Source organism: Bacillus rossius, chromosome 8, assembly GCF_032445375.1.
Source record: "Bacillus rossius redtenbacheri isolate Brsri chromosome 8, Brsri_v3, whole genome shotgun sequence".
NCBI classification, from domain to species: domain Eukaryota; kingdom Metazoa; phylum Arthropoda; class Insecta; order Phasmatodea; family Bacillidae; genus Bacillus; species Bacillus rossius.
The window spans coordinates 44,179,112-44,194,911 of record NC_086336.1 but is presented as its reverse complement, the minus strand read 5'-3'; the positions used below and the strand labels follow the sequence as shown (position 1 = coordinate 44,194,911).

At 36.4% G+C, this 15,800-nt stretch overlaps 1 protein-coding gene across 6 annotated transcripts in view; it reads right to left on the bottom strand.

Annotated features, from left to right (window-relative positions):
• The window catches only part of LOC134534818 (protein suppressor of sable), a 52,848-nt gene extending 37,627 nt beyond the window's left edge, over positions 1-15,221 (bottom strand). For 4 of the 6 annotated variants that reach the window (XM_063373422.1, XM_063373423.1, XM_063373425.1 and 1 more), the window contains exon 1: positions 14,276-14,968. In XM_063373422.1, the coding sequence (XP_063229492.1) occupies positions 14,276-14,343 (68 nt within the window). In that variant the 5' untranslated portion in view covers positions 14,344-14,968. Of the gene's footprint in view, positions 1-13,706 lie in introns of all 6 variants that reach the window. The other 2 variants (XM_063373424.1, XM_063373428.1) reach the window with 2 other exon arrangements.
• Positions 15,222-15,800: the final 579 nt, after the last annotated feature.

Here is a 15,800-nt window from a genome sequence, read left to right as displayed (position 1 = left end):
TACAAAAATAGATGAGGGAATATATGTAATATGATATGTATAACATAACGCCAAAACTAAGCTTAATATAGATTTAACGATGCAGATTATCATTTAGATACAGGAAAATTAACTATTAGTATGAACTATGACACAAAATAACTTGGACTGCATTACTGACACTTGAAACCTCCCATCTTTATTCTAGATTGTTAAAATGAACCAAAAGCTTTCATCGAATTTCATGTTTCAGAATTAATTTTCAATATGAACTATAGTTTGTTATCCTTAGGCATATTTTTTTGGGGAAAACCAAATTAATACCTAATAGTATGTACCATAATATCCTAGAACACTGATCTTATTATGTCAAAAAAATCACATTAAGTAATTTGTTAGGTTGTCATTTGTTTTCACATAAAACATTTTACAGAAATTACTGTTTATGATAGAATATCTTATGTTAATATAATGTATGTAACTCTAACCTCCATGGTTAAAACAATGATATTCTATTGTTTCTACAAACTTGTTCTTTAAAATATAATTATAAAATTTTAACTTTTCTGTTAGCTATTTCCTATGCTTTTTTTTTTCAGTTTTTTTTCAACTAGTCTTAAGGTAATACTGATTTTTAAATTTATTATATAAGTTTTCAAAGAAAATATTTAGTTACTGTGCTTTGCAAAAAGAAAATGTACTTCATAGATAACATAACACAAATAAAGTATTTTATTGAAAATTAGCTTTCTGAATAATGTTACCGCACGTGACACTAGAGATGGATAGTATCAATAATAGAGAGGAGCAGTGGCAAATTCTTGACTTATTCAGCAGTTATTTCTTTCTCGACCTTTACTGAGCTATTATAAATGCTATTAATCAAATTACCTGTTCACTTCTAACTAAAGAATATATTTATTGGAAGGTTTTTTTTAATTTATCAAGTGAGTTCATTGCCTATTTGTTAATTTGTTGTTCATACACAATTTTAACCCTTTTAACAGGAAAAAACTTTTAAAATACATTATTAGCTAGTACCTACTGATTTCATGTGATCATTAACATAAATTTATTATTTTATTTGGGAATGGGGGAGCATGTGCTACCAGTGTCTCCCCTTTAGATACAGTATGCCCTTAGAAAGGCATCTGTATAAAGTTTTATATTATTTTGTACTGTAGGTAATCTTGAGTGCTAACATAAAGCTTGATACCAATTCCTAGCCAATACTATAATGCAAAGAGAATGCTTGACGCTTAAGTAAGTGAATGAACCTAATTTTACTGAGACCATGTACAAAAAAAGAGAGGAGGGAGAAGGTCATACGAGCAAAAGAACCACTACTTTTGAGCTATGGGTAAAAGCCACTACTTTGCCCGAAGTAGACTGCACCTCTCAAAGAGGAAGGGGGAAAGCCACAAAACAATGAAAAATTGATTCTCTTTTGGTTTGAAGTGTTATCGAGCCATTCAGGGACATCAAACCTCACCCCCCTCCACCTCTCCGGCAATAATATTATTTGCCCTAGATTTTTAAAAGTTGGGATAATTTAATAAAGGTGATTCTGACTTGCTTCTGAGGCCTTCTGGTAGGTACCATTGAACCCCCAAACTTTTCTGAACTTTAAAAATTTATTTTGTGGCGCAGTTCAAGGAATTCATAAAAAAAATGCATTACACATGAACTAAAAAATAAAAAAATATATATTTACATTTAAGTAATTTGTTCAGCAGCAATAAAATGAACTACAACTCTGAATAATGTAATTTCTTTAATAAGTTTAAAATAAGAACCAAGTAATAAATAAAACAATAATTTTTAATAAAAAAAAAGGTGTGGGGTGTTTGATATCAGTTGTCTTAAACTATCTATCATGAATGACTATTCATTAGGACAGTCATTATGAAAATGAAAGAAGAGAGCATCCCATGCTTTTTTATTCATTAGGATTAATTGTTTTATTTATTACATGATTCTGATTTTAAGCTTATTAAAAATAATTATATTATACAGAGTTGTAGTTGATTTTATCGCTGTTGAACAAATTACTTTAATATAAATATTATTTTTTTTAGTTTTTAGTTCATACAACAAAAAGTGTTTTTTAAAGTTTTTTTAAATAAAATTGTATTCATGTTTATTTTCTGGACAGCGTTAATAAATAGAACTGGTGTATTAGCACTTTTATAAACAAAAAATCGGTCACACAATATTTACAGTCGTATAAGCAAGTGCTGGAAATATTTTTCTTTTTCCCCACATTCCGACCAACAGAGACGTGTAGATGACGGGAAAGAATGCTCGCACAATTAGTGCCTTGTGCGTAGACAAAGAGACATATGATTCGCCCTTATCAGTTAACGGGGCGATAGAAAGAAAGAAAGAAAGAAAGAAAGAAAGAGAGAGAGAGAGAAAATCGACATTTGTGTCACGTCGCTTTTTATCACGCGCTCCGATAAATAGACGCGGTAACGTGACTACTGAAACACGCTTGTTTTCTTCGTAGATTTAAAAAAAAAAATAACTTGATCTACCTTTTGATACATTTATATTGACACATTTACCGTTCGTATGATTACTATTGGTTTTGAGATTTTATAAAGAAACTTCAAAGAGGCCCTTAGACCGTCCTACGAACCGGAAGCGGAGACGGATCACAAACGGAGACTGATCTCACGAAACGGAGTAGCTACAATGGCACGCATGCGGACACCGACCCGTACGGACTAGCTCTGCAATGCCCCGCTCTTCAGTTTACGTAACTAAAATTTTAATTTGTTCTCTTAATATTTAGTCTATATCATGCTTAGTTTTTAATATTCAAATCTTTGATGTAATTGCAGAAAAGTGGTTAAGTGTAAGAGAAGGCGTACCGCCTTAACTTCGCCACCAATAAAGACGATAAACAAACAAACAAACAAACATAATAGGAGCTAAGTATATATGCGCTGCGGTCGCCATATAATTTTTACATTTTAAATACGTTAAAAACTGTTTCAAGTACATTACTATTAGCGTTCTATAATCTGTAAAGTTTTCCAATTCAATTAATTTTTCGCAACCATTAAATTCAACTGCAATTTGTTACGGTTCCGTACACTGTGTAAGCGGTAAAAGTATAGTGAAACGTAAATATCTTGAGATTCCGTGGTCCGTTTCCGTTTTTACGTTCCCGCGTTAACGCGCAACTGGCCAAATGACAGTAGCTCCACGTGAAGTTTTCCGGCGGGTGCACACGGCGGAGAAATCAAGGCCGACAGCTGCGCGGTGAAAACTTTGTGCAGCTGGTGGACCCCAGCAGCAGGCGGGCAGGCGGGCGATCAATGGACCAACCGCCGACCTGGCAACAGCGCGCGGCGCCGACCGACCCGGCTGGCAGCTGGGCTCGCTACGTGCCGTCACGTACGACTGAGGCAGCGTCGCATTTCAGCATTCCACTATCCCGCACCCGCTCTGCAGACTCGAACAACGTTCCGGGAATCTCACTGACACCACATTCACAGTAGAAAGTATTCCAACTGAGTTTCAATAAATGTTTTAAAAATGTATGTTCATTTGTTCGTTGTAAAAAACAATTATTCTAATTAAAAATAAAAAGCTGTTAGAACAGATAAATACCACTCAATCTGTAAACGTATTTCGTCCACAAGACGCTTTTCACCACGTAAATCTTAGTCTTGTGTCACATTATACGTTTCTTCAAGAGAGTTCTTTTTTCTTTCTTTTCTAAATAATCTTTCGGCCGCCTTTCTTAGAATGCGCAACGCATGTCCCTCAAGAACGCACCAAGTAAATACATCAAAATTGAACACGTAAACAAATGGTATAGAATAAACTGTCAACCGCTAAGAGTTCTCAGGCTTTATCATCGTCATCAACATGGCACGAATTCTACTGATCGTGACTCGTGAGATAAGGAACGTCCAGCAATCGAGTTATAAGCCAAAAGACGCTGTTTCGAGTTCCACTAGTATTGGCAGGAAATCCGTTCCTTGTAATAGAAAGTAGTTAATAGTTCACCGACCTATTTATTATTTTTTTTTTTAACGGCCCGTCGGATTCGGAGGAAGATGACGCGAATGCACACACACAGTTGTCTCTTAAAGATCAGAAGAACTTACAGCATCGTATATTTTTTTTTTTATTTCTCACACAAAAACCATATGAAATTGTTATCAAACACTATCCTAAGAACAATCAGTGGCAGAAGGACGCGTGGACCATTCATAGTACTTTCGAGAATCGTCAAAAGAGGCCCTTATTGGCCTCTCTTAAGCTTCACAAATTTCACGACACAGACTATACCGTTGGACTAACGCCACTACTTTTGACTACGAAAACCGGTTTCTCCACGGCATGGAGTCTGCCAGGCCAAGAGAAAGCGCGACACAAATCAGAAAAACAGGGAGTATACACAACGTTTTAATGTCATATTGATTTCTGGCCTCTCGGCAGAAAAAAAACCCTCAAAACGTGCAAATAGCTGTTGTGTGTTATTGTACGCGTAAGTACTAAATTACTTCTATTAAACTTACGTTTACAAATAATTCTTCATTCCCCAAATAACTGTATATATACACACTATTCAAGAAAAGGTGAACGTTTTGACAGCTAAATACTGATAAAATAAACAAAAAAAATATCAATACATGACAAACTAGTAAGGTGATACATTAATAGTTTTCTGTATTACTTTACTATAATCCACTGTCGAAGTGTGAGAGATGTTACTATACCTGTCCAGAGTCTCGCCTTATCTTAAACATAGTGTAATGCCATTAAAAAGTGGCAGACAATGAGGAAAAAAGGACTTCAGGGGCTGAAGACATAAATTTTATAATTGCAACTTACATCGGCTAGAATGAGGGTTTAAAAAAACGCAGCGGCAAATAAGTAAAATTAATGTCCTGTGTGTGTTTTTTTTTTTTTTTTTTTTTTCATTGTTACTAAGCACACAAAAATTCAGACTAAATTTGATGTATCCTGCAAGACATCATATATATATATAAATACAGTAATGTTTTCGCAATAGTACTAGTACGTGCTTTCACTATGCATCTTAAAACTAAGATAAATTCGTACCGTTGGTCGTCCTTACGTCCAGTCGACGAATAGATTTCAGGTGTAATCATGTGTAAGCCTGTTGATTTGAAGACAGTCAGCTCTATCTAATCGCGCAGAGCGAGATAATCAGCGAAGCAACGGCAGTAGAAGTTTGAAACTGGCAACAGGCTCGCTCTAGAAATAAAAGCAGGCTGTTTTTGTGAGCTCGCGGCCTTGCGAAATACAGCACACCGCACGTCTGGCATTATCAGCCACGCAGGGGGGAGGGAGTCCGTGTCTTATTTCCTTATTTGTAAGGTTTCTGTTCAGTGTTTGAGCTGTTACCCTCCAAACCATCCTGCTCCTTTTCCCGTCGTATACAAGCCGAATTGAAATGGAGATTTCCGCGAAAAACTGTGAGAAAAAATGGATCCACGCCCCCTTATCCAAACTTTTTTTTTTCAAGCTTCTAATTGCACCACTGAACATAATTCGAAGAATCGCAAATTTTTGTATGAACTACGTGTATTGATGTGTGTGTTTGTTGAAGCTGTTTATTTTTTTAATTCAAAACGTTCCCTTTTTTTTTTTTTTTTTTTTTTTTTTTTTTTTTTTTTTTTTGTCATTCTGAAAGCATTCAAAACCGTTTAGTTTGACAAACTTGAACAGAAAGCTACTTGTACCTATTTGCAGAAACACCAAATACTATAATTCAAGAGTAAATTTGTGAATAATGCTTTTAAACGTTTAGCAGGTATACAATGACGATACGACTACTCAGATATACTATCTAAAATATTATTTCATCAATGCAAACAATGATTGCAACAATAAAAATAATATTTATCATAATTATTTGAAAAAGGTTTATCATCTATACAACAAACAGTTTTTAGTTCTCATATAATAAACTCATTAGAGTGAAATGATAATCTACCACTTACTGAACATACTTGTACAAAATTATCAATATTAATTAAATTAAACAATAACACCAGATACTCTACAGCCGTACTTCCCCGCCCTTTTTTTCCCCCTTATCGAAAAACGATAGGACCGCCTTGAGAATAGGTACACTTTTTAAAGCACAATGTTTGGGGGGGGGGGGGGGGGGTTTACCGTGCTTTAACAAAGTAAACTATAAAAATCTGTAAAAAAAAAAAAAAAAGGAGAGAGATAAAGAGAGAGAGAGAGAAATCCTTGCTATAGAAATTTGGTGATAGTACACAGAAACTAGCCCGCCGAGAGAAACTAAGGGCCCAGGCACAAATAAATTTGTTCCTTAATGTACAACTTGTCAATACTAAAAAACTAAAGGCTAAAAGTTAACGTGGCCATAATTGTAAACGTAATCTGAAAAAAAAAATTGTTTAGCTTGTAACGTTTCTAATGGATTTTATTAGCAATAGAACTGCAATTGTTGTCTTGCTGTCAGGGAATCCACCAGTACAAAAATTATACATTTTGGAACTAAACCGGTCCTTGGAGCTCGGGCCCCGGGACGGCCTTGCATAGAACATTGTGTGTGTGTTGAGTGTGTATTGCGTGTATTGTGTGTGTATTGTGTGTGTTTTGAGTGTGTGTGTGTGTGTACCCAAGTAGTTTGCGTGCTTTGTAGACAAAACGCGATTAGACAGGGAAAAGGAGGGGGGGGGGGGGGCAAAATCCCAAGGTCATGGTTCCTGGTTCCTGGTTTATTTCGATGGCCCTGACATAACGTTAGTAATTACGGCGAAGCACGCAGGTCTGTTTTATTTTTCATTCGTGGCATCGCAGTCATTAGAGCGTCCGCTCGCCTATTTGGGGCTAACTTTAAAAGCAATGCGATGCATGCTCGTATGCTGCTCTAAACATTGTATTGTACCGGAATTCTCACACCTAAAAAAATGACCGCGAAAACAATCGCGCTAACCAATTTCGACCTTCACACAAATACGATTTGCAGATAAAAACGCGAGAACGATTCTAGTTTTCAGACGAAAGCCAGCTGAATGCTGAGCGCAGAAAGATGCCTTTCATAAGTTGAGCACGAAGCAGTGTGTTTAGAAAGCTGTCGCTCGTTATGGCAACCATAACGTTAAAGAGGCCTCGTGATCCCGATTCTTTGTTGGGCATCGAATCACGGGCCCGCTTAAGAGAGCCCCAGGCGACGGAATGGCGACACTGTTTAGAATTGAGGCTGTAAGTGTAGGAAAAAATAAATTAAAACATTAGATAGTATTTTTTTTTTACTTTTCTTATTTTTGTGAGGCAGCGCTTGGGGCTCGAACCCGCGCTATTTTGATCGCAAATATGTTACTATAATTCAGGGATTAGGGTGAAAAATATTTGTGAGAAACGGGAAATGCTGGTTTGAAACGCTGTGGATGCAGTTCCGATTGTAGCCGAAGCTCTGCTCATCTTTCGGCGGCCCAGGCAGCTCCAGCAATACAGAAACGGGAATGTCAAGGACGAGTGAGAGCGGCTACGTCAGCGTTGGTGATTTATTCTTTATCATTTTCAAGCCGAACGGCCAAGGGTTCCGATCCCTGCCCCTGGCGCGACTCTAGAAAATATTTGTACCGCGAATCGGCATAATAGTACTAGAAGTTGCGTCGCTTCTGTACGTAACGCTGGTCTCACGAACGTTTATGCCGCCGCGGCCGAAACTTCCGCACAGTTTTATTGGCTGAATATTCTTTCGGCAGTTTTTCTTAGAGTGCACCATACAGGTTTATCAACAATTCGGCAAGTAAATGTATCAAAATGGAACATGTAAACATTAATTCTGAAATAAATCGCTCAGTAGAAAACTGACAAACGCTCCGATTCAACAGCAGAATGTGATAACCGGCCTAACTTTTCCAATGTGTGACTCAAGCACCTACTCCAGAATAGTATCGCCGCGATGAATTTCGGGCGAAATGTACCAATGAAGTCTATCCAGCAAATATATTCAAAGTTTCTCAATGCGGAGTACATACGTTACAATATGAAATAAAGACATGAAAATACCTTCCAAAAACGCATTAATAATATTCCCTTCTCCACCCCCACCCCCCTCATTTTTTTTAAAAAGTCGTACGTTCACTATAGTTCTCAATATGATTGCCTCCGTGCTCCGTTTCAGTGTCCAGATAAGAACTCAGTCCCAACTTGTTACCTTATATACATTATTACTTTATATAAAAAAATTGTACAAGCGAGTCATTGTTATTTAAACTAATTCGGTATCCGTTACGGCGGTAAAGGTCACTCTAGCTAAGTGTTTACTTGCGGTAATATGTCATCACGTTGTAAAATGTGTAAAGCAGACTACTGGTACGATAAATTTCGTTCAGTTATTGACATGAAAGACTGTCATATGTATCTTCCCAAATGTTACTATTACTTGGAATGCCTTCAGTGACTCATAATCAAAGCCATTTGTATAGTACTGTGAGGGTTACTGAAATTAATACATTCTATACTTCACTTTCCGTGCAGTTGAAAGCATTTTTTTTTCTCCCATCATTCAAATTATCAGCTATCGGTCACAAATTCAATGGCAAAAGCCATTATTCATTACTACAAAAGGGCCTATCCAGAAAAATGCAAAAAAAAAAAAAAACTTGTATTGAAACGTGTAAAAGAAAAAAAACCTTCGAATAGTCTCGTTCTGAGTCGCATGATATTTTTCTGTAACATCTCTAAAGGCAATATTCCAAGACATTCGGGTAAGGTAGCGAATAAATGCTACCTTGTTGGGATACAACCATAACCTAACTCGCAGACATAGGTGTGCCCAGACATTTCCATTAGGGGGGGGGGGGGGGCGCCTGCTAAATTTTTAAATCAGAAGCTGAATTTAGAATTTTAAATAGCCTAAATACATTCACTCATTGACTTGTTTATATTTTTGTGCAGTATCAACGAGATATGTTTGCTAGTTAATATTTATATCCGTATAATTTTAACAATCTTGAAAATATGTTTTTTTCCATAGACAATGTATAAAGTGTACTTACACATTTCCCCCCCTCGAATTTCCAATAGCTTGGTCCAGATCTACCTTGAAATGAACTTATTTTTAGTGAATGCAAACACAGCAATTCAGACAACAGAACTTTAACAAAACTCTTAAAATTTTTTTTTTGCTTGGCCATTTTAAGGGACCTCATGTTTTAAATAAACTAAGGCGGCTGTATTTCCAGAACGATAAAATGTTTAAAAATATTGTTAATTAGCATGCTGCAACACTGAAACACAGTTTGAGTGTCACAGTGCCAGGAATATACGAATATTAACGAAGGCATTAAAGAAAATGCCGATCTGAGTGATTACATTAGGGGGGGCCATGGCCCACCTGCCCCCCCCCCCTCCCAAGTAGGCACGCCTATGCTCGCAGACCGTATTCCAGAACGTGAATCTGGTATATCACATTCTTAAATATTACTACTTTCAACCTAAACCCTGCAAATCATTTTGCGGGAAAAAAAAACTGAACGGAAATGTGACGATAAAAAAAATTTTCACATTGTTTCCTCACTTCACCTCTCAAACGTTTTTCGCCAATGGATATTGTACCTAATTAATTTCATAACTAATGCAAGGTTTCAATATACACAGGTGAAGCTCACGAATATAGCTTACCTAGTTTGAGTTGTCACAGTTATGTTGCCATACATTAACTACTAGCTGCCCGACCCGGCTTCGCACGGCTATACTAATGGGAAAAAATTAAGCCGCATCTCCCGTTTACAGTAATGGTAAATAAAAAAAATTCAGTGAAAATTTATTACAATCCTGTATAATGTACGGGAGAGAAAATGAATAGCACCGATTGTTTCCCGACTCGTGCACGCAACGTACAACTGATGTACCCGTACTTCGCTACGGCAGGCAGTCTACAGGCAGATCACTCTTGCGCCGCTCATTATAAATGCCCCTCCTTGTGGGTACGCCACTGCCGCGCGATGCCCGTTGCCATGGAGACGCAGAAGGCATGAACAATGCAAAATCCTGTTCTCATTCAGACAAAGTACCCACTGTTGCCTGGTTTTAACCACCCATGGGATCTAATTTTCGGAAAATGTCATCCTGTGTAACATAAGGAACATTACTGTGAAGTTTCAAGTCTGTAAAATATATATACTTGAAAAAAAAAGGGCAATAAAAAAACAAATTAAACACAGAGAGAGGGAAAAAAACAATAAGTATTTAAATACTAATTGAACTCTTATGAGGGTACTGATTGCTTCGTTGTTAATATCACACGGGTGGTTTTTACTTGTATGGGAAAATTAAGAATGATAAGGCATCTAGTGCGTGGCAACAATGTTAATAGGCAATAGGAAATAAACTTCTAGCGCCTGCGGCATGTCAACACACACTTCGTACGTGTACTGCATCTTGTATCTAACCCCCTCCAAGGCATTTGATTCTAAATTGGACTTTTAGTAAGGATCTCTAATGTTATTGATAATATAATATAGCCTATAGCCTTCCTCGATAAATGTACTATCCAACACTGAAAGAATTTTTCAAATCGGACCAGTGGTTCCTGAGATTAGCGCATTCAAACAAACAAACTCTTCAGCTTTATAATATTAGTATAGATTACTGGATCCGCAACTTTGCTACATTCGCACGTATATTTACAAGAAAAGAGATGTAGACCGGGTTTATAAACTACGCAACACGCATCGACCAACCTCCTGCGTTTCGGCCTTCCATATTTGAAGTGAAGGGTTCCGAAAATCTTTGAAGACTCGAAACCAACCCAAATAACCAGCTGGATACGTGATTCGCGCAATGAAAAAAATTTAAACATATCATTAAAAATTTTCTCCTGTTTTACCACTTAAAAGTTGTAGGGTTGGTGGCGACTTGCGTAATTTACAAACCCGGCCTTAGGCTGGATTCACAATAGCGCATAGAAAGGTCGTGTGCATGGGAGATGTCGTGAGCATAGAAGGGAAATGAATATATTTTCTGTTACGGACGCATGGCACAACAATCAATGGGAGAAGTGCAGGAAGCCAATGTTTATTTTTATCAATCATATTGTTGCAAGAAATGTCGAGATATTAAATGCTCAGCTGCTTTCAAAATTAATTATTGCTATTACTTAAGTCACTAGCAAAAATTGTAAATAAAAAATGTGTCGTCTTTAGAATGTTTTAATTTAAAAAAAAATTATATAACTTATATTTTTTTAAATGTTGAAAAACTCAGCTCACAAATTGCTGGTCAGATGTCATGGGATAATAATTTGGTAGTTGATATAGTTACTTACACTGCCAACAGATTTCATTGGCTGAAATTAATAGTAAGATTTCAATCGTGAACCGATTTCGCACAAGTCGTATTCACAGTCGTGTGCGTGGCCTGCTACGCACTCGCTTATGTATTTTTTTATTTGTGAACCCAGCCTTAGTTCTGGAAACAACCAAGAACGTTGCACAAACGCATTAGAGCAAGACTGTCACTACATACAGCACAAGCAGATTGATCTGGTTTTTTTTTTTTTGTGATGTGCAACAATATATTGTCTGCCAGCTTCATGTAAGCCAAAGGCAAAAAAATACTATCCCCATTACTTAAGGTACACATTTTCCAACTCAGCAATTTTAAAATCTAAATACTGTAAACGTTACAATGACCAAACTATGTGTGACATGTGCGAATCGCATTAACTTGCGAAGTTTCCAATTCTCTTAGCTGTACACTCCGTGGTAAACTCACGCAACTCAACCGAGCCTTTCGACGGCTTTTTTTTTCCTCCTAATTTATTCCTAAATGGAAACTTAGTGTAACTCTCGGAACAATTTTGTTTTTCAAAAAACACGATTTTAATTTTACTTTATAGCTTTTAAAACTTCTAATTTCAATAAACGTGTCTACTTTATTTCAGTTCACCATGCGACCGCCCTGTTACGCATGGGCGTTATTACATGTCCAAGGAAACTCATTGTCCTGGTCACATCTGGCATCAAAAAGCTGTCGATTTCCTCTCTCGCCCTCAACGGGTGGAATGAATGAGATGAATTTGAATGTTATGATCGTCGATCTATGTCGTTTCCCCAGACCCGCAAAAAAAAAAAAAAAAAAAAAGAGGCGCTTGTCCGTGGACCAAGCCAGCGCGCAGACGCTCCCAGATGGAAATTTTCCACTCATCTCACATCTCACAGGCGGGCTGGAGTCAAGTTCTCTCTCAAATGTTATCTCCAATGTGTGTACGTGCGTTCATATCACTGGATCAACTTTACTCGAACCCAACCCAAATAACCAGTTCTAATGCTAACTAGACATGCATATCATGTGTGTTATTACGATGGCATTTGCTGGGCACTAATAAGATAATTGCCACAAAACATTCATTGAATTACGGTCAGTTAAACAAATTACTTCCTTGGGCTATTTAGAAATCTTCTGTGTCGATTAATATTGTCATTGGCATAGATTTTCATAATGTATAAATTGTTTTCTTTTATTTTCAAAAAAGGCCTTATATAAATCACAGTTTAAATTGAATGCATACTGCAAATTTACAGCAGCACAAACCGGAGTTTAAATTCTCACAATTAAACCCTTTTTAAGAGATAGTATCGGATTCTGAGGTATTGGCTGCTTGTTTTGCAGTAATCAACAAAATTAATTATATTATCAAGCGAAAAGATTCAACGCAAAATTAAACCTAACTTGTTCATCTCAATAGTCGCAATTTCAATACTTCTGGAGTCTTCCAAAACAAAATAAAATCTTATTTAGATAAAATGAATGCTTCAAATAATTTACACGATTTTTTTACAGTTGTTAGAAAACACGCATCGAAAATAATTGACAGTATTTGTAGAAGAAAAGTATTGAGGATTTCTCACATATTTTACAAGCTAAAAAAAAAAAAAAAAGAGAGACACTGCCACGAAAGCAGCTTTCCTCGCTATTTAGGCGACGATATCGATCGCAAGATTTGAATAACGGATCAGGAGTTCGATGCCATGCTCGCTCCTGTAACTATGCAAATTTCTTCCCGTAATTTTTTTTTGTGAAAAAATCCTCCCCTTACTCTCTATATTTAGTTGTTCCGTCTATATTAAATACACAAATGTTACTACAAACTATGCAAATAATTAATTATAAATAAATTTTTTAAATAATTTTCAGAACTCTTATGAGTTCAGATGAACATTAGAATTAATATTTAAGAAACAATACTCTTCAATGTAAACATCGCCTTGTAGATTCTTAGTTTTAGAACTTTGTTATTTTTCCATACTACGAGCTCATTAGCCTTGGTTATACCAGTTCAATAGTAGTGTGTCACGGCTATTAATATTACGGCAATACCCAACATAACTTAGTATATTTAGGAAACTAAATAGGAATTACAAAATGGTCCATTAGAAATAAACTGCAACACAAAAAAAAGTTTTAAAATAAACTGATTAAAACAACAATATAATTGTGTGTTTTTTTCAGTCATTGTCGCCAAGTAGGCCTACTTTTCTTATGCATAATGAAATTACACAAAAAAAACTATTGTTTCGGGATGGTTTGTGTGGTAACAAGTACCTACATTAAATGTACGGGCATTTAGGAAAATGGGTAGTTGGTTCTTGGTTATTACCGATGCATATCTAGTACTCGTATATTAGTGAAACATTAAAGAACGCCGCGAAGAAATCAAAGTTTCAAGTTTCAAGAAATTAGAAACTTACCTAGTGCAATATTGAAGCGATGGAAAATCTTGCAATTAGTGTCGTCCTGGTCGTCCCAGTTAATTATGTAGGGTGTAATGTATTTTATTCATGAGGGATCACTAAAACCAATCATTTGGTTTGCAGATTCCTTATTAATATAAAGTCGAGTTTTATGGTTTCAACTGCTAATAAAATTTTCTTTCCAAAATATTCATACGGTAACTAAAGTAAAGTAATTAAATACGTTCTACAAAGTGTAACAAAAAAAAATTATATTTCCTAAAATAACCAGGTAATTAGATCTAAAATAAACTGATTTGCCTTATCCAAGTGCGATGTATGAGGCGGGCGAGTCGCACCGTAGGTTAGCGTCGATACTTGCAACGGTTTCTCTTTATCGGTACCATGACGTGCATGCCACGCGCCGCCACCACCCAACAAACAGAATAATAGTTATCGGGACCCAACGTCTGGCATGGTTGGGAGAAAAAATCAATTATCCCAAACGGCGACTACGTATTCGGTACTGCCGCTCAATATCTGCGACGAAGCAATGACAACTCGGTCAACCTTCAAAAAGACATTACCTAGCACGTGCATGCATGTTCCACCTTCCGAGATAAAAATAATTCACATAAGCCTTGGGGAGTTCCATGACGTTGACGCGCGCTCTGACATTGCGTAACCGTTCTAAACTACACAAGATGGCGACCTAACACAATCGCAAGGTTAACGAAACGTTCGCAGCGCTTCCATATCGTGTGAACCTAATTCAATAGTTAGGTCATGCTATAATAAATTCACACATTCGAAAACATATTTGAATAAAATAAGAAACCCTACACCATAAGGCAGAAGCATTGATTAGTGATGTAAAAAGCCTGGAAAAAAATTGGTACGTATGACCGCATTAAAATTATGCAATAAAATATACATTAACAACCAAACATGCATATTAAAACAAATCAAAATTGTGGCTGACGCCATCTTGGAGCTTAATTCACTTTTAACCAATGCTGTCTAGTACCGTTAAAATTACCTTAACTTTGTGCACCAACAAATGCCTTCGCTATCTCGAAAATCCCCCTAATACTAAATATGAATAATCCTATAAAAACAGTCGGAATACAAATACGCTAATAAAAACTCATGTCGCCCTGCTGTTAACAGGGAACGATCATCAAACCTTTGGTCATCTCCAGATAAAATACTTTCCGACGGGGGATTCACACTGTCGAGGGCCATTTTCAACACAAAAGATTTTGTGGGTGTCCGATTTCTGTGCCTCAGTAAAGTCTAACCAATAGTCACTGATTGTGAATTATCACTAGTAATAATTTAAAAGGAAATAATTAATGTATTAAGACTACGCATTATTATCGTATCATGGATCTTCCTTTCGGCTTCTGTTGTCTGCTACTCAAACCCAAGCAACGTATTTCAACTATTCACGTCTTGCACACGAATGGCTGCCTTAGCTGCTTTCGAGCTGGGGGCTGCAACGATATCTGGCGGAGCTTTCCTTCATACCACTCCGCTTCCCTGGGCCAGCTGGTGTAATCCGCAAAACTGACGAAAAAACCCGAACGTAGCCGAAGGTCTACGGAACGAAATAACTGAATACTACAATCCATTTCAAAAACATTTCCATTAAATTAGTTTGAAAATAAAGAATATCATTTATATTTTCAAACAAAATGCAGGTATTAAATCTTAAAACATTATTTTTTTCATTAAAAGTTAATAATATCGTAATTTATACACTTAAATAGCTACTTTTAACAAGTAAACAAATTAGCGTTAGCAATATTATGAACATACACTGCTCGAGAATTCTATATCCGTTTCATTTGCTTCACCTTTTACGTAAACGACTTTCAAGTGACCTCAACCATAATGCGTCACACAACTGTAGCCTCGCACAAGGTCTACAGAAATTCAAAGAGGGACCCTGTAAATTCAGAAATATATTTAATATATTTTAACGTGAAGAAAATAAATTATTTTTAGAAGCGTATTTGTTTTATTTAATGAGTTACGCACAACTCACGGAATTATTTTATTTACAAAATTACATAATTTTGCTTACTTCGTTGAATCCGAAATAACATT